Source organism: Tachysurus fulvidraco, chromosome 3 (genome assembly GCF_022655615.1).
Source record: "Tachysurus fulvidraco isolate hzauxx_2018 chromosome 3, HZAU_PFXX_2.0, whole genome shotgun sequence".
In the NCBI taxonomy this organism is placed as follows: Eukaryota; Metazoa; Chordata; class Actinopteri; order Siluriformes; family Bagridae; genus Tachysurus; species Tachysurus fulvidraco.
This window is the reverse complement of record NC_062520.1, coordinates 16,205,257-16,226,769: the sequence shown is the minus strand read 5'-3', so window position 1 is coordinate 16,226,769 and position 21,513 is coordinate 16,205,257. Positions and strand designations below refer to the sequence as shown.

At 36.8% G+C, this 21,513-nt stretch overlaps 2 protein-coding genes across 9 annotated transcripts; one reads left to right on the top strand and one right to left on the bottom strand.

Annotated features, from left to right (window-relative positions):
• Positions 1 to 339: 339 nt before the first annotated feature.
• On the bottom strand, positions 340 to 10,093 carry lin28aa (lin-28 homolog Aa). 8 transcript variants are annotated; one of them, XM_027149847.2, is made up of 6 exons: positions 9,294 to 10,093; positions 8,492 to 8,562; positions 8,174 to 8,321; positions 7,388 to 7,563; positions 4,728 to 4,912; positions 340 to 2,536 (listed from the first exon to the last, which is right to left on the bottom strand). In XM_027149847.2, the coding sequence occupies exons 3-6, from the start codon at positions 8,319 to 8,321 to the stop codon at positions 2,317 to 2,319; spliced, it is 729 nt and encodes a 242-aa protein (XP_027005648.2). In that variant the 5' UTR covers positions 8,492 to 8,562; positions 9,294 to 10,093; the 3' UTR covers positions 340 to 2,316. The 8 variants fall into 8 exon arrangements, with proteins under 8 accessions (XP_027005648.2, XP_027005647.2, XP_047667555.1 ...); XM_027149846.2 differs by lacking the exon at positions 9,294 to 10,093 and adding an exon at positions 8,982 to 9,266; XM_047811599.1 differs by lacking the exon at positions 9,294 to 10,093 and adding an exon at positions 8,733 to 8,888.
• A 3,104-nt stretch (positions 10,094 to 13,197) lies between these two features.
• LOC113644756 (glycoprotein endo-alpha-1,2-mannosidase-like protein) lies at positions 13,198 to 20,544 on the top strand. Its single transcript, XM_027149844.2, has 4 exons — positions 13,198 to 14,353; positions 15,136 to 15,245; positions 19,267 to 19,343; positions 19,501 to 20,544. Exons 1-4 carry the CDS (start codon positions 13,855 to 13,857, stop codon positions 20,135 to 20,137), a joined length of 1,323 nt encoding a protein of 440 aa, XP_027005645.2. The 5' UTR covers positions 13,198 to 13,854; the 3' UTR covers positions 20,138 to 20,544.
• The last annotated feature ends 969 nt before the right edge of the window (positions 20,545 to 21,513 follow it).

The following is a 21,513-nucleotide window of genomic DNA, read 5'->3' as shown; positions in this document are numbered from 1 at the left end:
AAGCGCCCCCCCCCCCCCCATTTCTTGCTTCTGGGTTTATTTCATAACAGTTGTATCCTCTAGTTTTTATACTTCATCCCTACTGATTTTTTCTAAAGATGTACAGTTAATGTTTCATCTGTCTAATATAAATTCCATTTATTCTCATAGTATTCATAGGTTTTAAAGCTCCCCTTCTTCATGTTACTATGCACCATTAAAACAAGGCAAATTCCTTGTACATGTAAAAAACACAGTATTTTGCAATAAAGACGTTTCTGATTCTTTAAGTGGGAACTTTAGAAAGAAATTTAGGCTTTCATTAAATCTTTAACTGAAAGATAGACAGTCTGTTTAAAGTTGTTTTTATAAAATTGAATTTATTAAGCAAGTATAAACAGGTTTCCTAAAATAGTTTAAGCCACAGCAATCCTGCAGTGCATACTTGAGATTCAATAGTCAATATAACAAACTCCTTCATTGGAAACTCAGCCTAAGAGTTTTTTTTTTTTTTTTTTTTTAAACCAATATTCAGAAAGAAAGTTTTTAAAGAATATAAATTTAATTGCCAGAAAAGTATTTACCAAATTAGCCCAAACAGGGCAAATTATAGACTATGATAGAAATAAAATAATTACAAAATACATATTAATATATAAAATACAAAACCAAAAGCTTAACTTCATGGCAATAAACTCTCTAAAACAGTTTTATTTTCCTGAATCATTTGAACCGTGAGAAAAGCATTGAACAGAATTACAGGAACGGAACAACAAAAATAATAAATGCCAAAATAGTATCGAATTCCATCATAAGGCAGAAAGTTGTAATACAAATGGAAAAAAACATCCAACAGCGGCAGATGTGCTTAAACGGTGCTCCATCTTTGTGCAAATACACAAGTTTCCTCATACCTTTAAATAACCTTAAAATATGGCCTGGAGAGTGGGAGGAAAAAAACCTAATTATTATTAATATTATAACAATTATATAGAATATATAATAACTATATATTTTGAAACAAAATGTGTTATAATAATAGCATGATTGTTGGCAGTCATATATTCTAAAGAAATTAATTTAAAAAATGAATATAAACATAATGTTACATAACATGATTGTTAATGTTACAGTTTAATAAGAGTGTGATTCTGGAATTGTCATTTTTTCCAACATAAACATCTTACAGTCTTGTGTCTCTCCCTGATTTTCAGGTTTGTGGTTAATTGACAAATATCATACGTTACAGCTATGTTAAAACAGTAATTTATAAAAAATAAAGATAAAAAAAATGTAAAAAAAAATTGTTCAAAACAAATAAGCAACAGTAAAATAAGCATAAGCTCCACGATTAGTGCAGACTTGCACTGATAAGCATACAAAGTTCCCAACACGCGTTTTCGTCTAACAAAATTGTGCATAGAATTAGAATGATCATAGTCTGTAAATTAAACATTTCATAAATAATGGGAGAAGAGGAAGAATGTGTACAATAAAATCAATGTAACGGAAAGGGTATTTGAGGAGAAGCCACAGTAATAAATATTCTTCTTATAGGTTAACATATAAGGTATATATTAAATGTATAAGAAAGTCTGCTAGCTTCTTTTTAAAGACTAGTAAGGCTAGATCTGCATGCACCTCTTCTTTCTAAACATGTCTGGCAGCTGAGGAGGCAATGAGGCAACATTGTAGTGAATTATACATGGATTTCATCAAAAGAATAAACTCTTAGAAAACGGCAAACATTATTAGCACAGGCATGAGTAGCAGTTGAATTCAGAGTGTAGTTTGCAAATAATCAATGAAATTAACACCTATTGTTTTAAAATAATCACAATCTATAACTCAACAGGGATAAAACAAACAAGAAATCACTGGCAAGCCATGCCAATGTAACATTCATTTGGCCCCAGGTGGTGAGGTCAGTCGATTGTAAACACACCCCAGCTCTCTTCCAGACCCTGAACCTCACAATAAATATCCCTGAAATACACATTCGTTACAGAGTATTGTCTCCACAGCCTCTGCTCTTTGTCAGTCAAAATGTCACATTCTCTTGTCAGCATTATCAAAGCATGTAGAAAAGTATAATCAAAAGTCAGATACATTGAGGTCACTTCTGTTATTGAGATTCAATATTGCATGGTGAAAATCCCTGAGTATAAACAATTCTATCCCTGAGTGTTACACCAATGACAAAATGGTTCACCCTTCTTTTATATATCTGAGGTAGCTCCAAAAGCAGCATTAGTCAGAACCTATGTTCACCTTTTTTATTGTAGATGTATGATTGACTTGTGAGCTCCATTCCAAAGTCCTCTGTGCACTTTTGCCTCAATTGATGATCTCGGTAAGTGGAGGGGAATAATTATCCATTTCTTCCTTTTCCTTCAAAGAGAAAGGTGTTTCCTGAGAACTCGGCGAGGACTGCTGGGCTTTGGCTGGGCAGTTGGCAACCATGTGTGAAACACATTGGCAGAAATGACACTTTTTTGGCTGAGGAGGCAGCTTGCACTCTTTTGCATGGTGGTCTAAACCTCCACAGTTGTAACACCTGAGAAGCAAAGATTAAATAATTCTTAAAAGGACAACAGGACACTGGAAGAATGATTAACTAATTTGCTAACTATATCTATTAAAATAAAGAAATAAAAAACTGTAAAGGATATTTAGAAGAAAAAAAAGAGTGATAATATGGAACCTACAAGCCACTAATAAAGCTCATATAGCCTTAGTTGTATAGAGAACACTTTCCTTTATATATAGATCTTTTGTAACTTGTCAATTCCACTTCTCTAAATCAAGAACTTTAAGATCACTGACCCCATGGCCTGTATAGTCACCGAGTTGTAGGGCAACACACACCTTCACACACTCATTTACACTTTCAGGACTAATTTTGCATCACTGTGGCCTTCTAGCATGTATTTGAGAGATATGAAGAAACCAGAGAACCCACTGGAAACCCACATGGGCACAGGAAAACATTGTCCACTGGCCAGGATATTCATTTAATTAATTTAGATTGAGAAGTACTGAGAAAAAAAAAATTCTGTCAACCACATAAACTGGTAATTAAATAAAACATTTGTATGATTATTACAAATTGCTATAAAATACAAGTTTAAGGAACTGCCATTTTTTCCAATATTTGACTGCTGTATAATGTTTATAAAACATAGTTGGTCCAGAACTTGACAAGTGAATATAAACTTTCACCATGGATCTGGCCAATACATTTCCGAATAACATTTCACTGGTAATCATGACAAATGTACAATAAAATTGCTCTAGCCATTGAATAGAGTGAAAGGGGGTTGGCTTTGAAAAATGTTTTAGATCACGGCGACGCGTGGCAATGTAAATGACAGATGGGTAGTGGGTGAACTCTGTCACCACTGTATTGATGCATATGCAGATAAGGTCATGTCGGGACACTGGGGAGTGCAGTGATGCTGCTGGTGGTTCATAAGCACTGAAGTGAGAGTCCACGTGGGTCCACCACAGCAGCAGCTTGGGGGTGTGGATCAATCACAGAAAGCGTGTGGAGAAAGTCTATGGATCCCTTTGTCAGAAAAAACTGCAATGTTAACCTATGAACTATGACCTCTTGCTCCTCCAACTTCACCTCAAGCCCTAAACATATGCAGTTTCCATGGCAACAATGACCCCTGACCATTTTCAAGCACCTACATCTGTTATCAATTAAATAAGCTGCTGTGTTTCTTCCTCAATGGATCCTGAAGAGTATTATATAAAACAAAAATGTATGTGTGCTAGTGTTTATGCAACTCCCATTGTGTGTGCGTGTGCGCGCGCACGTGGAGAATCCAGGATTTCACAACAGGAATGAGAATCAAACAGCACAGAAGTCACTTATATTTTGATTATATAAGATTGTTAATTTCTTTACAACATTTCTTGAGATAACCGACATTTTATTCTATGCTCATTCAAATTCCAATGAATATAAATATTTACCTTTTCTAATATAAATTTTCTTCTCTACATAGGTTTTATCTTGTGATAGGGATAAGGATGAAGCATATGGACAATGCTGCTCTAACAAAAACAACTTGTTAAAATGTACCGTTGTCATTGACAAGGATGAGTAATCACATTAGACAGCTGTGGCACCTCTTAAAGGACCAACGCGGTCCACAGCAGTTGCATCAAAAACGGGCCACTTGGGACTATTTGGGGCTGTAACAATCCCTACCCAAATTCAGCTACATTTTGTTCTTTACCATAACCAGATCTCACTGACCAAGAGGCCACCCAATACACCTCGAACATCTGTCCATATTTATAATCCAAATAGTGGTCCACAACATAATGTGTGTTGTGAAAAATCTTTGTTAGGAACGAATGGATGCAGAGTTCTAAAATTTAAACCAGAACCTACATACAGATACAAGAAAGTGGTCTAAAATGTTAAAGACGACCACAGGAGTGAGGGTGGACATAAGGGTAAATCTATTGAGTAGGATAGCACTATTGGCCAAACATTTTAAACAGTTATTGATCCAGGTCACATGTCAAGCCTGTCTGATTGACCCCAACCATGAGAGGAGTTGACAAGAGTTAGTGGAGAAGACCAAATCACTTTACAAATAAAACTTAAGTGAGTTTAAAATCTCCACTTACAATGCAATAAGAACATGCACTCTTTCAGATTTAAGCTTGCAGTTAATACTTCATGTACAGTTGCTAAGAAAAAGCCCAATAAATCAGCTCATCCTCACCTGTCTCCTTTGGAGCGGCGTTTCTGAGCAGTCTTGCCCTTGGGTCTCTTTTCACTGCCTATACAGTGCACTCCTCCAGGCCCTGTCACCCGCACAGACTCCAGACCCTTGGAAGACTTCTTAAAGTTGAACTCAACTTCCTCACCTTCCTTCAGACTCCTAAACCCCTCCATGTGTAGCTTACTCTGAAAAGAAACAAATTGTATTCATTAGTATTTGCTATTGAGAATCCTATCAGGCAGTAAATGTTATATTTTTTACAGCAATACCCAAGACAATATCCAAGAAAATTTATTTTCCAATTAAGCTTTGAGAGAATTACATCAGACCAGTAAAATATTCATGAATATACATGAATAAAAATTTCATTCAAGTTAAAAATAATTCTTCTAAGCTAATCTATAGTCTCTTTCAATGTTTACTCAACTCATGCATTACTGTCTTTGTAGCCATTTGTATACGGGTCAGACCAAATGTGCATCAAATCAGAATTCGGCCTGAATTAGTATCGGTTCAAAATTCCACAACTAATTTTCTGATGTAGTGAGAGGGGCCACAAACTTAGAGGATGATTTAGAATGTGTATTAAAGTTTCCTGGAGATTCTGCATTCCACACACCAAATAGTAGAGGCTCTCACACATACCCTCCCCCAATACTACACACCAATGCCTTAATTCCTGTCTCAGTGACACTGACCGTTAAGTTGGATGGGGTAGGGGCCCAGGAAAATTCCTTAAATGGTTCCTCAGTACAGATGCATGTAGAGGTGGCCCAGAGCAGGGGTTCACACCTCTAGTCCTGGAGACACCACTGTCAGGCAGTGGTTCGAGCTTTTCCTGCTTCCTACACTACCAGTTATTAGCTAGTTGAACCATGCATCTTGAATTGAAAACAAAAAAAAAAAAAAAAACTTGCAAGCATGCAGAATGCAACTGGCACTGAAAATCCATTTACTACAAAATATCCTCTTACACATTTACATGGTTTCATATGTACATGGACAAACTATGTGATTCATCAAGATCTACTCAATGCTTGTCTAAAAAGGTCTGTTTAAAAAAATCCAAACTGTCCAGCATCCAACCAATCGTCCATTACCCATAGACTAGAGCAAGTCACTGATGAATAGCTCTGTTGTGGCAGGTAGCCATCTAAGAAAGTGAGGCTTGGCCAGATATTATATTTAATAAATGTAAAAAATGCCTGCTGTTTGATTGTAATGTGAGGTTGGAATGAGAAAGTTGGCGACAGTGTGTAACTGTGGCATTATTCATTTGCAAGTGAAAATTGTGCAATAAGAAAAGTAATAAGAAATGAATGTAATGTTCTTCAACTGTTCTCGCATCATCATGTGATGAACTACATCAAATGTAGTTCCAAGAGCTGGTAAAACATAGATGTGCAACTGACCAGTGTTTGCACTAATAAATATTAATACCTTTCTCCATGTCCAAAATGTTAGAATTTAACATTTAATTCATTACTGTACCTACAGCCAAATCCTGACACTAGTCTAAAACCTTCTTCCTACTTGTTTTAGGATTACACAAAGATTATTCTGTGTGTATTGAGCTATTCTATTGTTATGAGCTACAGTTCTTTGCAGAGCAACTCCCCCAGCCCACTATCCAAGTAAAATAAAACAAAAACAAAACTACAGGCATTTTTGTAAAATTAAACTAACATTTTAATTAGCAATTAATTCTTGAGCACACAAAAAACCTTTTAATTTTTGTAATTAATCCTTGACTGTATATTGCTGAAGTCACACATGGCTACTTTGAGTAGTAGGGGAGAAGTAGAGGAAGATGTCAGAGGACAATGGGAAGGATGGCTCTCTAGATAAAGTGGGGGTCGTCATGGGTGAGAAGAGCACTTTTTATTGGGATACAGCTTCCTTTGTCCTCCTGTACAATGGCTAGCGGATCCCAGCAGTTGTTCTCTCACATGCTGTTCCTCATTTTGGTCCACAGCAACTGTGGTTCCTACAGGCCCAGCATGTGGACCACCCTACAGCTAATTGGTCTTATAGCCAGAACACCATCTACCAGGCATTACTAGGCATAATATTTTCAAATTGATTGATATGTAACTTACATTTAGTTTTACATTTATTTTCTTTTTTCAATAGTTCATCAAATTTCTAAATATTATGCCCTGTTACAATTTACATGGACACATCCTAAACATGAAGGCTGCAAAGTAAATTAAGAGCCTTAGAATGTCAAATGACTCCTTCAGAAAAAGTGGTGTCTCTATAGTGGGTTTGAGTGAGAAATCTCCTATGTCTATCAGCTATTAGCATACTGTAGCTTGAGGGGCAGGGGGTGGATCTTACAAAGACCTCAGATGGCCCTTAATGACTTTTCAGAAGAAACCTGGCAAGAGAAAATCAGGATGAAAAGGTGCAACCACAAAAGAAACCACACCATTGAATTTTCTGAAGGGTGGAGGCAGCAGTTTCACATGGGAAACTGATCAGCAAAGGTAAGTACCCCAACAGCAATGGATCATTTTAAGACATTCTGGTTATGTATTTTGTTGTCATGATTCCAGTCATCAGTCCTATCACAGGCAGTGATAACAGCTGTAGCGCTGCTGAAGCACCAGAAAAAAAAAGAAAAAAAAAGATTATGAAAAGAAAAGAAAAAAGGTCACCTGGTGGACAAACACATCAACTGGAACTTCAAGCAGAACTCCCTCTCGGCGATTCATAGACAAGAAGCCGAAACCCATCCGCACATTAAACCATTTGCACACACCGACACCGTGGAACGACTGCGCGTCTTCCTCAATGCCCTGTGCCTCCTCTTTCTCGGTTTTAGTGCACCCTCCTGCAATGATATATAATGGCAATATTAGGAGCAAAGGAAACCATAAAATACCAACACACAAATTTCTAGTTCCTCATAAAGCAACCAATGGCGAATGAATGCACAAAGTTTTGCTGCATTAAATTCACATAACCGTCTGTATGCGTTTTATTAGTATATTTTCCGGAGAACAGAGCAAAAAAATTTTGTAAACTGTCTGTTAGGAATAATACTTCCAGTTCTATAAATTAAAGATGAAATCAAACAGTTTAATAGATGTATTGTTTAAGATGAAACACAGCTTTTTCTGGAATGATAGACAACAACTGCACCATTAAACGCCTGTGTAAATTTGTCCAAATATTGTGTGGGGAACACTTTATCTACACGGATACAGAATGATTTGTGGTTCACAAAGTTACACGTTTGCATCAAGAAAACGTATATTTCGATATGCACATTTTAATTAAACGCAAATCTTTACATCACACGAACACAGCCATGGCTACGCAGAATCGGCACAACCGGACTTTGGGCCCCTATTAGTTTCCATCGCCAGATAAATGTTTTTTTTTTTTTTTTTCTAAAAGTAACACACAATCAATTATAAGGTCGAAAATGGCCATTTCACCTTGAAAATCGTGGTGTGAAATCGAACCCATCTTCAGTGAAATAAAACCTTGCGTTGCTTGTGTCCTTTCCCCCAGACCAAAGTGACCCTTCACGACAAACCTTATCTTGACCAAAAGGGTGAAGAAAACAAAGGGAGGCTTGACCATCTACTCGCCATCCAGGAGAGAAAAGTGGGAGGGTCAGGGCGAAAGATTTTGGGAAGAAACCCTAAAACCTGATACAATGTAAGGAAACCCAACCCCCAGCCACACTAATACGGTGAAACTGCTACCTTGATAGACCTCTATCACATTCACCCATCACCGTGTCCACGTACCCTCAGCCATGGCTTTTCCGGGCTCCAGTCGCAGGTTTGTTTCTTTTCCTTTGAAAATCAGCATTCAATTTCTGCGTCAAAAAAAAAAGAACCGTTTTTATACCGTCTCTTCACGTGATTGCACCAATATCCTGTGGTCACTCTCTTTATGGTTCCTCTGCATCTAAAAACCCGAGGCTCTGCTTCGGTCAAGTCCACATGTTTCTCTGTTCCTATTCCATTCGCAGTAAACAACACATACCATAATGAATGAGAGACTGGCCCCTTTACTCCGAAGGAGGGACCAATCACAAACGGGGGCCAGTGCACAGCTGGGTCTGTGCGTGAATATGATCAGCACCCCCACCACTACCACAAAGCAAAATACGCAGTGAACACCTACAGTGTTGATACAAGTTTGTTTGTGTGTGTAATTTTATATATATATATATATATATATATATATATATATAAAACAGGGTTTTGAATTCAGTCATGCGCCCCCATATACCTTTCCTTATCCCGGTTGTTTTGTTTCCTTCTCCAACACATCCACTTAACCTGATAATTAACAGGCGAGTTGAATCAGGTGCCTGACCAGTGAAATCACAAAACTGGCGTCACCGGATTAAAATCTCTATACTAACAATGAAATGCTTGCAACGATATAATGATTACACATAATTATTAAGAGAAGTCTAAAAAGGGCTACAAAAATTTTCAGCATGTTCCATGAAATTGCACGTGCGAATACTGAACTCGTGACATTAGAAGAATCATATGACGAGTTAGAAAAGAGCCCAAACCCCATCTGATTACTCACATGCTAAATCCATGTGATTTCCCCCCTATATGTGGTTTACATTTCCTTAATGCTTGCATCTTTTTTAATCAAACAGACATCCGATTTGGCTTCACTCGAAATATGTTATATTATACAACCACAATCTGGCGCTATTGATTAAGCGTAATAGAAACCGCCCAGTGATTACTGCAGAAATCCTCTGGATTCTATAAGATAAACAACGTAGCTGTGGAAAGGAAATGATGGCTTTGCCTTCCCTTTGGTAAAATAATACAGGAATAGATATGCGTTAGCATTTCCTATTTTTAAAAAAAAAAAAAAAAAAACACCATCCAGCTAGAAGGTATCATTTAAAACAGAATATTTTTTCAGACAAAAAAGCCAATTTCCATAAATTCCATCAGCAGTCAGTGGCACACTGACGTTTTGGTGTTTTCCCACTTTGATTCAGCAAGGGCTGTTAATTAGCTGATTGCCTAGATAATGTGTGTTAGAGCAGAGAAAATACTTGGAGAGGAGGTTTTCCTGGACCAGTGTTGGGAGCCTGGAATTGTATAAGTGATTCTGCCCTCTTGTGGGGGAGTTTAGTAACTTCTCCATCACAAAAACTTAAACCAAGAAACCTTAAATAACCTAACTCTAACGATTGGGCATGTTTCTTTCAAAAGACAGAAACTACATTTTGTATTGTTTACTCATGCAGCATGTTAAAGGCACTTGGAAAGGATAGGGTGTGCTCAGTGCTACATGTTAGCTATTGAGTATAGCTTTTAATATTTAATCCAATGCATAGATTAATATATGACCATTGTTAACAGTGGGGTCCTGCACGTGCTAATCAATTGCAATAAATAAATTCACACTGTTCAATAAATAGAAATGATTTTCTTAAATTATTTGATAGAACGTATTTTTATTATATTAAAATACGATAAGATTAGATACAATTTGAATATTTCTAAACAATATACAATGTTAAATTAATAGTTTAACAAAGTTACAGAATCACTGCTAATTCAGAATTCTTTCACGTGAAAAGAGTAGGATAGACTAAATAGTCCTAAACTAATGTTAATGTAACACAAAAATCTCACGTTTTAGCATGAATCATATACGAATAATGAATATCAATGGGAAGAGTCACCATTTTATTAGATCAGATCTATTTGGTTTCATTCATTAAAGGGTGTCAGTGCACCAAAGACCATCACTGATTTAGAGTTAAAGACGTTCAGCGTTCCTGAACTTGGTTTTATATCTACTGCTGTTTATCCGTGATTAACATGCGGTTAGAAGGACCACATTAAATTCACAGCAATTCAACACAAATCTGTTTATAAAGCGAGTGACACTGAAAATACTTTTCGTTTAAGAAACGAAAACATCAGCTTTCCCATTGTTCCTCCAAACAATGGCGAAGATTTGTTACACATCATGAATCAAAAATCACCTTAATGTCAAATCAGTTTATTATTTTATGATTTATTTGTTAAAAAAGTGACTGATTGGACAGGCCTAAATGTAAAACTCTACTAAAAGGAAAAAGGTGGAAAGATTTTTTTTGTATGATGATTGCGGTTGTTTTGCATGACGTTTAACATAAAATATTAACATTAAGATTAGCAAAGCTATCCCTTTTAAACGTAGATTTAAAAATACTATGAGTATATGAGTATACATACATGTACTCATATACATGATATAATAATAATAACAATAATAATAATAATAATAATAATAATAATAATAATAATAATAATAATAATAATAATAACAATAATAATATTTATTTATTTATTTATTTATTTATTTATTTATTTATTTATTTATTTATTAAGAATCCCTATTATATTCATAGTGTGAAATGTTCTTGTTTGGAACTTCAGTGGAAATTCGTTTACTATTCGACTATTTAGTGTATGATGGAAAAGGGTTATTGCAGTTTCCATAACGGAACCTCTTCATGAGGCTAAAAGGAAAAAAATAGCTGTCACAAAGCATCAGACTAACCGATTATACAAATAACGCGAGACATTTTATTCCACAAATTCACAATTATGTCACATTTGTTTGTGTGCCAAGAAATTCCTGCAAATAACAGATGACAACACCCTTTTAGATTACGTTTGCCAGTGTACAATTCCAATTTCCTATCAAGCAGTAATAAGGTGTAGATGAAAGGGATCCACCACACTCCCCCTTCCAAACGCAAGGAGATCATCAATATTAAACCTGATTTTATCTGCATGTCAATTTATCAAGCCTTTGTTTCCAAGGTGATGCATCGAAGTAGCACCCAATCAATAAGCCCTAGCTCTAAAGCACACACGCAGGCACGCGCGCACGCACGCAGACAGGCACAGTGATTTTACTATTTTTGTGATGAGCGCTTTCAAACTAGAAGGTTAAAATCCCTTAAATAGGGGAAAAACAACCCCTTGAAGAACGTCAAATGACCGATGATTGTACAGCTAACCTCAACTTTAACCACGGGAATTTTATCCATTGTAGAATTTCAAATAAAATGGCATGTCAATATTATATTTGTTTAATTTAGTGTATCAATAAAACATATGGTACATTTACCCTCTTACTGAGAGAGATACATGCAGAGACCGGCGATTACGCAGTCAGGGAACAATTATAAGAGAATTGCCTGAGACCCTGCACGCACTTCCCCAGTGCTCCAACAGAATACACTAATTCTTATGTGCAATGGCTAACATTCATTCATTCATTTTCTACCGCTTATCCGAATTTCTCGGGTCACGGGGAGCCTGTGCCTGTCTCAGGCGTCTTTGAGAATCAAGGCAGGATACACCCTGGACGGAGTGCCAACCCATCGCAGGGCACACACACTCTCATTCTATATATAAACATTATATTAGAAAAATCTAAACATTTTTATTAGAAATTTGACAGTTCAAACATTTAACACTAGTAAGCAAAAAACCAAGGCCCTTGAGGACAATACTTGCTATATATTTTACTTTAATTGATTGCTGCCACTGTTAAGATAGGTGGGTGTCTCAGAAAATTCTCACCAGGTTTAGATCATATGCTCAGAGAAAATTTAAAAATTAACTTGGATTACATCTATGGATCTAGAGTATCTCCTATCAGTTTGTGACTTTCTTGGAAGTTTATAGGTTACACGTTTTGTTTGCTTGACCATGTTGATTTTTATTTTATTGTGCTACTGCTAATCAGTGCATATGCAGTGCCTAATGAAGATGGTGAACCAGGATAACAGACCCTGGAGGCTTTTTGTACATCTGCTCAAACAAATATGAGGATAATATAGGATCCTTTGGCTCATGCTGCTGAAACATTATAACAGTATGAAATGTGTAGATAATGAGAGCATTATAAGTGAGACCAAAGGCATAATCAATTAGCCAATAATAGTGAATTTGCAATATGTAGAAATATTGTTAGTAAAAATATGAATAAGTAAATTGTTAATATTGATCATATTATTAATATCGAACTGTTAGTGGCAATAATCTAGTGCACACTGTGCATGCACTATCACACCAATGAGCAATGGCCAATACAGGAATGGGAGGAAAGGAGAGAAACTGGTTGAAATCTATTGTACATGGAACATGCAAATCTCTACACAGACTATAACCCTGGAGCTGAGAACCAGCATTAAACTTAAAGTTTACTCTATATTTCAATGTTTCACTGATTCCAACACACCAATCCTAAACCTGAAATTTAATTAAGAAATCCAGTGGCATGTCGAACCTTGCATCTTATTAATCTTGCACCGTGTATTATGCACAATTTTTGAGGTTTTATCATTTTGTAGTGTATATCATCATTAGAAACACACAGAACATCTCTGACAACATCAGCTCAACGTTCAAGTTCTTACAGTGTTTCTATAGATATAATAGACTGAGGGATATAATGTTCCGTGCACATCTCCCTTGCGCTGACCTTTACGCTAACTGAACCGGAGGAAACACCGCCCCCTAGGCGCGCGCACCCTTGAAAGGAAACTTAAGAGGCACCCGGTGTGCGCGCACGGAAAATGCAGCGACAGGGAAATTATGTCCAACTACTAGTCTGGCACACGGCTCGCATAATATGCTGGGTGGGAAAGATCTGTATACACAAGCTCTGTTCTATATGGTGTTTGTTTCTGCGAAGCCAGCACAAAACCTTCACTGGAGTGCAGGTTTTACCGGATATGGGACTAAAGTGTGGCGACACAACCTTTAATAGTGTGCTTTGGTTTTAATACTCGTTTTTTTCTTCCTCACATTTAGCTGTTTTCCATTTGGAAGTAGCCATCAGTGTATTAGCCTAAAGTACAGTCCGTGCTGCAACAACAACCATCCCAACAAACGCAACCTTTAAACTATACTCCGCAACCATGTAGAGGTTTTCCTTATGCAGTGCTGTTGTGCCCACACTATAATATGCCGATGTTAAAGTGCTGTTCGGCTGAACAAGTTTCATTACGTTGATTAGGTCGTCTGTGTTCATTTACGAGCAGTTCTTGCCCTCGACATAAACTGTCACCTGCTCATTTTCTGAGTTTCTTTTCACGTGCATTTTTGAAATCATGGCTCGACTACGGAGGAGATCTTGCGTCCTTCTTATTCTCTTCGCGCTCTTCGTGCTCGGGACTCTGATGGGATTAAGGACTCTGAAGCCGAGTGATGAATTCTCGGATCTGGACGTTTTGCCCATCAAGGGGGCGAAAGTTGACAGGCACGTCGTTGTCAGCGATGTCCTGTCATCGGCCGGTCAGGAACGTGTTGTAGCAAGTAAGGCAAAACCAGCCGGCTCAAACCCGAGCACTGACAGAGGTGTATCCTACGACGTCCATATATTTTACTACAGCTGGTATGGGAACCCGCAGACGGATGAGAGATACTTGCATTGGGACCATATTCTGGTGCCACACTGGGACCCAAAAATCGCCGCCAGTTATCCGAGAGGAAGGCATGTTCCCCCTGAAGACATCGGCTCGAGTTTTTACCCTGAACTGGGGCCGTACAGCTCCAGGGATCCGGAAGTGCTGGAGTATCACATGGAGCAAATTAGCACGGCAGGGGCAGGTACATTGAGCAACTTATCACTTTATTCACGTTATTCTATGTGTGAGCATGTTATAGGGATAGGTAATCGTAGTGGCATTTTATGTTAAAGGCTAATGCACGTTTGCAGAACGCTATTGACTACATACCGGAAGTTCTGTGTTTTTATTAATGAGGCAGCAACGGTTAGAATAACTAGATGGAACTTTCTAAGAAGCAGAGACTTGACAAATGAATACTTGTTTATCTGTACAATACATTAAGTTTTCAAAAGCCTGAATTATTGAAAGAAATTTAGGATTTGCGATATAACAGTTTCAAGCAAAGTTCCACCAGCAGTAAACCATTCAGCACCAAACAGTGAACAGCTCCATATTTCTGGCTTTCTGGCTTTACAGTATAATTTAGAGCAAAACTGTGACCCGTCACACAATACCTGAGTAATATATTCATTAACACTATTTAAAGCACGCTGATGATGCCAAAAGCACTTAAACTGTTTTTTTTTTATTTAATACCACAACTTTAATGTGTTATTAATCATATTGTTAAGGCACAATCATTATTTGTGTGGGCATGGTTGCAGTAATGTTATTTAAGTGCCTTAAGTTTATTTATGGGGTCCACGTGTAATGTTTCAGTGTCTTCAAATATGCATAATGGTACTCATGGGTCTAGTGACACATGAAATATGCTGAAACATTCACAGTGAAAAACAGTCCATTTTATTTACATTTCATTAAAGGAGTTACCTTGGCACAATTTTTGTGTGCATGGTAAAGTGAACCTGTATTATCTTTAAGGTGTGGTGGTTCTGTCCTGGTACCCTCTCGGTTTGGCTGATGATCACGGGGAGCCTTTTGAAGATTTGGTACCATGGATCTTGGATGCTGCACTGAGGCACAATTTAAAAGTAAGAATTGCACTTTCAGTTAACCTGTATAGCTGCATTGTTCACACCTTAATTGCGTGCACATTAGAAAGTACTGTATATGGCAAGAAGTTACTAAAAGTGCCATGTATTGTGTGTGTTTGTATTAGTAGTAAGATGAGTAGCATAAAGGCTGAGGAACTGCTGCTGTTAACTGATATAGCGATAGCTTTCAATGAGCAGATGTTCTCCCTTACCTCCTGCTATTATTTAAATCCCCTCCTGAAACTTTTACCCTGTGTGGTCTGTGGGTTGGGTTACTCTCCTTCGTAATCCTACACAAGTAACTCCAGAATTCTGCTGCTAATTAAGTGGCTGAAGCAGCTCTTAGGAATAGAAGTTTGCTGATCTTTGTAATTTTCAGTATATCGTCAATTATTATGTTCACAGAAACATTCAAATTGGGCAAAAGAAAAGAAAAAGCAGCTATGTGATGGCAATTCTCCTATATCTAATTCGCCAAAGCCTTGCTGAATTGCTGAATTTGAGAAAAATATCAAATATATATGTATTTATATATCTGTACAGAATTACAAACGCTATGTAATTAGGTACTCATTATGAGCAGTTGGAGTAACATGTAAGAGTAAGTAATGAGTGAGAGATGTTTAAAGGCAGTGCTCTCTACCTGAGCTCTATCAATAATGCACAATGTGTGTTTGCTCAGTGCCTGCTCATTTCACACTTGCCATGAACTAGTTGAGATGATTTGTGGTCTTTCACTCCAAAGTCAATTGATGTATTTACTGGAAAAGATATTTATAAGAAATGGCATTGAGCAGTTGTAAAATGTATTAGAAACATACAATTGGCCAAAAGAAAGGAAAGAAATTTGTAGTTTCAAATATTTAACAGTCAAGCAACCTAATTTTTTTATGTTTAATTGTTTTGTATTGTTTTCTTACTTTAACACATTGCATGTCACATCTGCTAGATAATTAATGCCTTTTCTTTCAAATCAGGAAAAAAAATTATACAATAATGGTCTTGTCTTACAAAGCATGATTTATTCATTAGCTAGCTACATTACAAAGCTTAGTGTTATAGAGACAGCCTAGCCTATACAAACAATTAGTTGAGCTACTGAATGCATTGAGCAAATTCAGTCAGATTTTATAAAAATATTTAGCTATTAATTGCTTAATGTATGCCAATTTTTGCCAATCCATTGTTTTTACAATGCATGTGTCATCATCTATGTTGTTCAAAACTTAGTTGTTTAATATATGTAGATATAAATATAAGTAAATAAAAGCTAATTTAATGTCATGTGTAAAATCATTTGATCTGAAACAAAAAAGTCTTCAGCATATAGCAAAAATAGGCTTTTGCCATTCCAATATTTTTGGATGGCAATATATGGATTGGATGACTTTTGCTAGGATCATTGTTTTATATGACACATAAATATACATTTACAGTGTAGGATCACTTGTTTTACTACATCAAATGTGTCTAAAATTACTGACTAGTGGAGATATTTGTAATATTTTTAATAGAACATAAAAATCGCTTATTCACAAAGAGCTGAAAGCACACTGACTTTTTCTCAGCATAAAGACTGCATTTATCTTATCAGAAATATACTATGTATTATCTGATGAAGATTGCATGTTGATTAAAAACACTGCACAAACAATACTTTCATTGCCATCTACTGTTCTATACCTGAAAAAAAGTTCTGTATACACAGTGTTTTTTTTTTTGCCTTGACTATTTTTTGCCTAGACCTCGCAAGATGATGTGACCAATCATTAAATCACATATGCTCATACAGAATAAAATGTCTGGATATGCATGAAGTAGGATTTTCTTTAAAATTATTATGCATATAATCATTTGCCATTATCTACTGATTCAACCGCAGGTAAGTAAGTGTAGTTCCACCCCCTCCAATGTGCCGTACTCATTTATTTAACATGTCAGACTGAAAATTGTTGTGGCCTGAATCACCTCAATCCATTAGTACCTTTCAGCTGCAGTTTTATGATGACATAAGGGACTTTATACGTCTAATCTGGAAAGCTACAGAGACTGTAAATCATACTCTTATTCCTTATATCTGGATGGTCCCAGAATATTTATTATCTGCATATAAACTGATTTTCGAGTAGCACATACACATTGGCTACACATAAACAAAGCATTAAAAAGACACTTTATTCAACATTTACTATCATGGGCATTTTAGACAGAGACATTTTTGGCAGATAGGAAATTCAGAAAGATTAAGTTGTGAGAATAATTAAACTACAAAGCTGTAATTAGGAAAAGTTCTTTAATAGGACTGTTGTTTCATGGATTCTGTGAAATGTTGATGTTCATCATGTTAATGGCTATGCTCATTATGTTCATTACTTCTTCCATTCTGTTCCTATCATGCTGTCTTTTTATTATGTAATCGTGTGATCTAAACCAAGGGTCATCAATCTTATCTGCAGTCTCATCTCCCTCCTTCAGCCACACTGGACCTTTATGAGTAAGATTGAAGACCCTGATCTAAACCTATGCTATTTACACATTTACATTTACATCATTTAGCAGATGCCCTTATCCAGAGTGACTTACATTTTTATCTCATTTTTATGCAACTGAGCAATTGAGGGTTAATGGCCTTGCTCAGGGGCCCAGCAGTGGCAACCTGGTGGACATGAGAATCGAACTCACAATCTTCCAATTGGTGGTCCAGCACCTTAACCACTAGGCTACCAAAACCATTCATGCCCTGGAACAACCACAACACTCACACTACTCATCTGACTCATTGGCCTGGTCTGATAAATCTCAATTTCTACTGAGGCACACAAATGGTAGAGGTTCAGAATTTGGCAACAACAGCACGAGTCCATGGACCAACATGTCTTGAGTCAACATTGCAGGCTGGTGGAGGTGGTCTAATATTGTGCGAATGTTTTCTTGGCACACATTTGGCCTGTTAATACCAGTCAATGTGCATGCCTTTGTGGCCACAATTAACCCATCTTCCACAATTAACTCATCTTCCAACTTCCAGCATGATTTGCACCATGTCACAAAGCAAAAATCATCGGGTTTCAGGAAACCGACAAGTAATTATTCAGTGACATTTCCATATAGTACTCCAAACTAAAGATGTAAAAATACCACCTCTGTGACTTCTGACTGTCAAATATTTTTGCATGTACCTGGCCACAATAGTTTCTATTGAATTTCATTGGATCTTTCCTAAAATATAAACCATTGGCCTCACTTAAACCATGTATTGATGAGCATTCAGTTATTAAAGACAACTGTGTGTTCATGTTAACGTGGTTTTCATCTGTGCTTTGCATCTTTATATCTATATTGCACCCATATAAATGTAAAATCCTCCTGCAACTTTTTTATTTGTTGTCCATGGGATCCCAGTCCAGATGCTCTAGGCCACTATTGTATTTTCACTTTTTCTAAAATCAAAAACAGCAGCAATAGTGCATATTTCACTTATTATCTGCTTAGAATTCATTATCTGTTCAATCTGAATAATGTATTCATTTAGAGTTACATCACTAATATGTACTTTATTATTCCAGAACATGACTTGAGAGCTCTTATTAAAGCTCTTTTTTATACAATACAAAGAACATGAAAACAAAGCCAAATTCTTAAAGGTTGCATAAATACATTTGAGCTTCTTGTGAAAAAGAGTTTCATTTAAAATTTGAAGAGGTTAAGCTAATTGTTCAGAAGGAAAGACCCATCTGTCTGTTCATTCTGAACATTTTGTACAGCTACAGTTCTAAACATTTCAGATGTGAGGTCTTTTAACTTTACACAGTTTGGTTTCCTTGGTGATTTTTGAATGCCTTTTTGAATGTATCGCACTCACCAAGGACACCAAGCCGGCAGCACACACATCTAAGCACATTACATTTGCCCTGTTTGCTTTTGTATTGAAAGGAAGAATTATTCAGACGATTATGGAGGTCTTGCAATAAATTACAAAAGGAACTTGTTTGCCAGGGTTCACTGTGTACTTTTCCAGGTGGCGTTTCATATCCAGGCCTATAAAGGAAGGACTAATCATAGCTTACATAACAACGTCAAATACATCATTGACAGGTTGGTTTTAATTTTAATATGTGAACATATCACTCAAACATTTTCCTAGTTTGCATTATAATTTGTAACTTTGGTGCAGCTCTGTGAAAGTATTGTTCAGATTTAATGCATGAAATGTTGGCTACTGGGGTAAAATAAACACAGTATGTGTATTTAGGTATGGAGATCATGGGGCTTTTTACCGCTTCCGCATCAGCAATGGGAAAGTGCTGCCTCTTTTCTATATATATGACTCTTACCTGACTCCTACTGAGGCTTGGGCAGACTTACTAACCTCCACAGGCTTTCACAGTCTGCGTGGAACCCAGTACGATGGTGTCTTCATTGCACTCATTGTGGATGAGAAACACAAGCATGACATCCTTGCTGGAGGATTTGATGGGATGTATACATATTTTGCTTCTAACGGATTCTCCTATGGCTCCTCTCATCAAAACTGGGAGGGCCTCAAGGCCTTTTGTGATGGTAACAATCTGCTCTTTGTGCCATGTGTGGGCCCTGGCTATATTGACACCAGTATACGACCCTGGAACAACCACAACACTCGCAACAGAGTAAATGGCCGATATTACGAAACTGGTCTACAAGCAGCACTGAATGTGAGGTCTGAGATCGTTTCCATCACGTCCTTCAACGAGTGGCATGAGGGCACACAGATTGAGAGGGCAGTACCTAAAAAGACCATCAGGCGGGTGTACCTGGACTACCAGCCACACGAGCCTGATCTTTATATAGAACTAACTAGGACATGGGTTGAGCAGTTTCGTAAAGAGAAAGAACGAAGGCATGTTTGACATGGAGTTGTTTGGAATAGTTTGGTGTAGGATGCTGTATATAGGCCTTGATAATTGGGAACCATTTTACCAGTCACATAAGCTCAATTAGCTCTTCAGAAACTTTACTCACAGTAACCTTTACAATCAAAAGAATGGCATGGTAAGTGTTAGAAGTGTACCATCTACCTGTTTCAGCTCAGAGAACTTCAAAAGAAATTGTCTTCAGAATGTTGAATATATTACCACTACATTTGCTGAACCCATGTGACTCAGACAAGAATACCTTGGTCTTTCATATACTGAATGAATAAATGAATTAAAAAAAATTCAAAGCAAATACTAGATTACAAATAATTTTTAGCTTTTTTTTAACAAGAACTTGCAGCATATAACAAAATGTAAGGACAGGGAATAAAAATCAGTCCTTTAATTTTGCTTTAGATTGGCCACCTACATTTGTCCAAAACAAAATCGGTCAAACAATGAGTGAAACAAATCAGTGATGACGTTTTATTGTGAAATCATTGTGTAGGAACTGTACACTTGGTCTTTGTATGTAATCTGGCAACCATGAAGTAACAGCACAATGCAAAGAATCAATAAGACACAGCTCAAAAGCTTCAGTTAAGGTTCACATCAAACGTTGGAATGTAGAAAAGGTGGCATAGTTTTTGGAGTCAGACAAGCTGGTTTGAGTATTTCAGAAACTTTTGGGATCTTCACACACAACAGTCAAGGTTAAACAAAATGGCACGAAAAATAAAAAACACAATGAGGGACAGTTCTGTGGTTGAAAATGCCTTGTTGATAAGAGAGGTCAGAGGAAAATGGTTAAAGTTACTGAAATCACATTTTCTTCTTCATTCTGATGCTTGATGTGAACATTATCTGAAGCTTTTGAGCTCTTTCAGTAAGATATTTTGCATTGTGGTGCTGTCAAAGGATTTTTTTGACTTGACAACTGCATGAACATGGAGTGTATTTCAATCATTTTGTATTCTTCAGTAATGCCTTTAATAAAGCATTGATGTGACCGGTAAGCATTTTGTTCCTACTGCCAAATAATTTTAAAGATTTAAGAAGTTAGACATACCAACACTAATAGAAATGCAGAAACACCCAATAAAAAATTGATGTACCAATAAACAGCATGTGTTTGCAGTACAGTGCAGAACGAATCATTAGATGTGTTGCAAATTTGGCCTATTACCTTAATTTTCACTGTAGTTATCATAGGTTCATCAGATTTATTTTGACCAGCTAGTCATCTTTTGCTAGCCAAAACCATTCTGCTTTCACTCTATTCCTGTCTACAAGGGCATTGGTGACATTCATTCTAACCCCTTCTTGTGTCCTGCTGAAAGGTAGAACACTTGCTAAACACAGTACATTTA

Excerpts from the sequence above, each read along its gene's own strand:
- lin28aa (XM_027149847.2), bottom strand. The coding sequence starts at position 8,321 with ATGGTCAAGCCTCCCTTTGTTTTCTTCACCCTTTTGGTCAAGATAAGG. Across the intron at positions 7,564-8,173 it reads TTCACACCACGATTTTCAAG|GAGGGTGCACTAAAACCGAG; the intron begins GTGAAATGGCCA and ends ATATCATTGCAG. Across the intron at positions 2,537-4,727 it reads CGCCGCTCCAAAGGAGACAG|GTGTTACAACTGTGGAGGTT; the intron begins GTGAGGATGAGC and ends TTTGCTTCTCAG.
- LOC113644756 (XM_027149844.2), top strand. The coding sequence starts at position 13,855 with ATGGCTCGACTACGGAGGAGATCTTGCGTCCTTCTTATTCTCTTCGCG. Across the intron at positions 15,246-19,266 it reads CACTGAGGCACAATTTAAAA|GTGGCGTTTCATATCCAGGC; the intron begins GTAAGAATTGCA and ends GTACTTTTCCAG. Across the intron at positions 19,344-19,500 it reads GTCAAATACATCATTGACAG|GTATGGAGATCATGGGGCTT; the intron begins GTTGGTTTTAAT and ends ATGTGTATTTAG.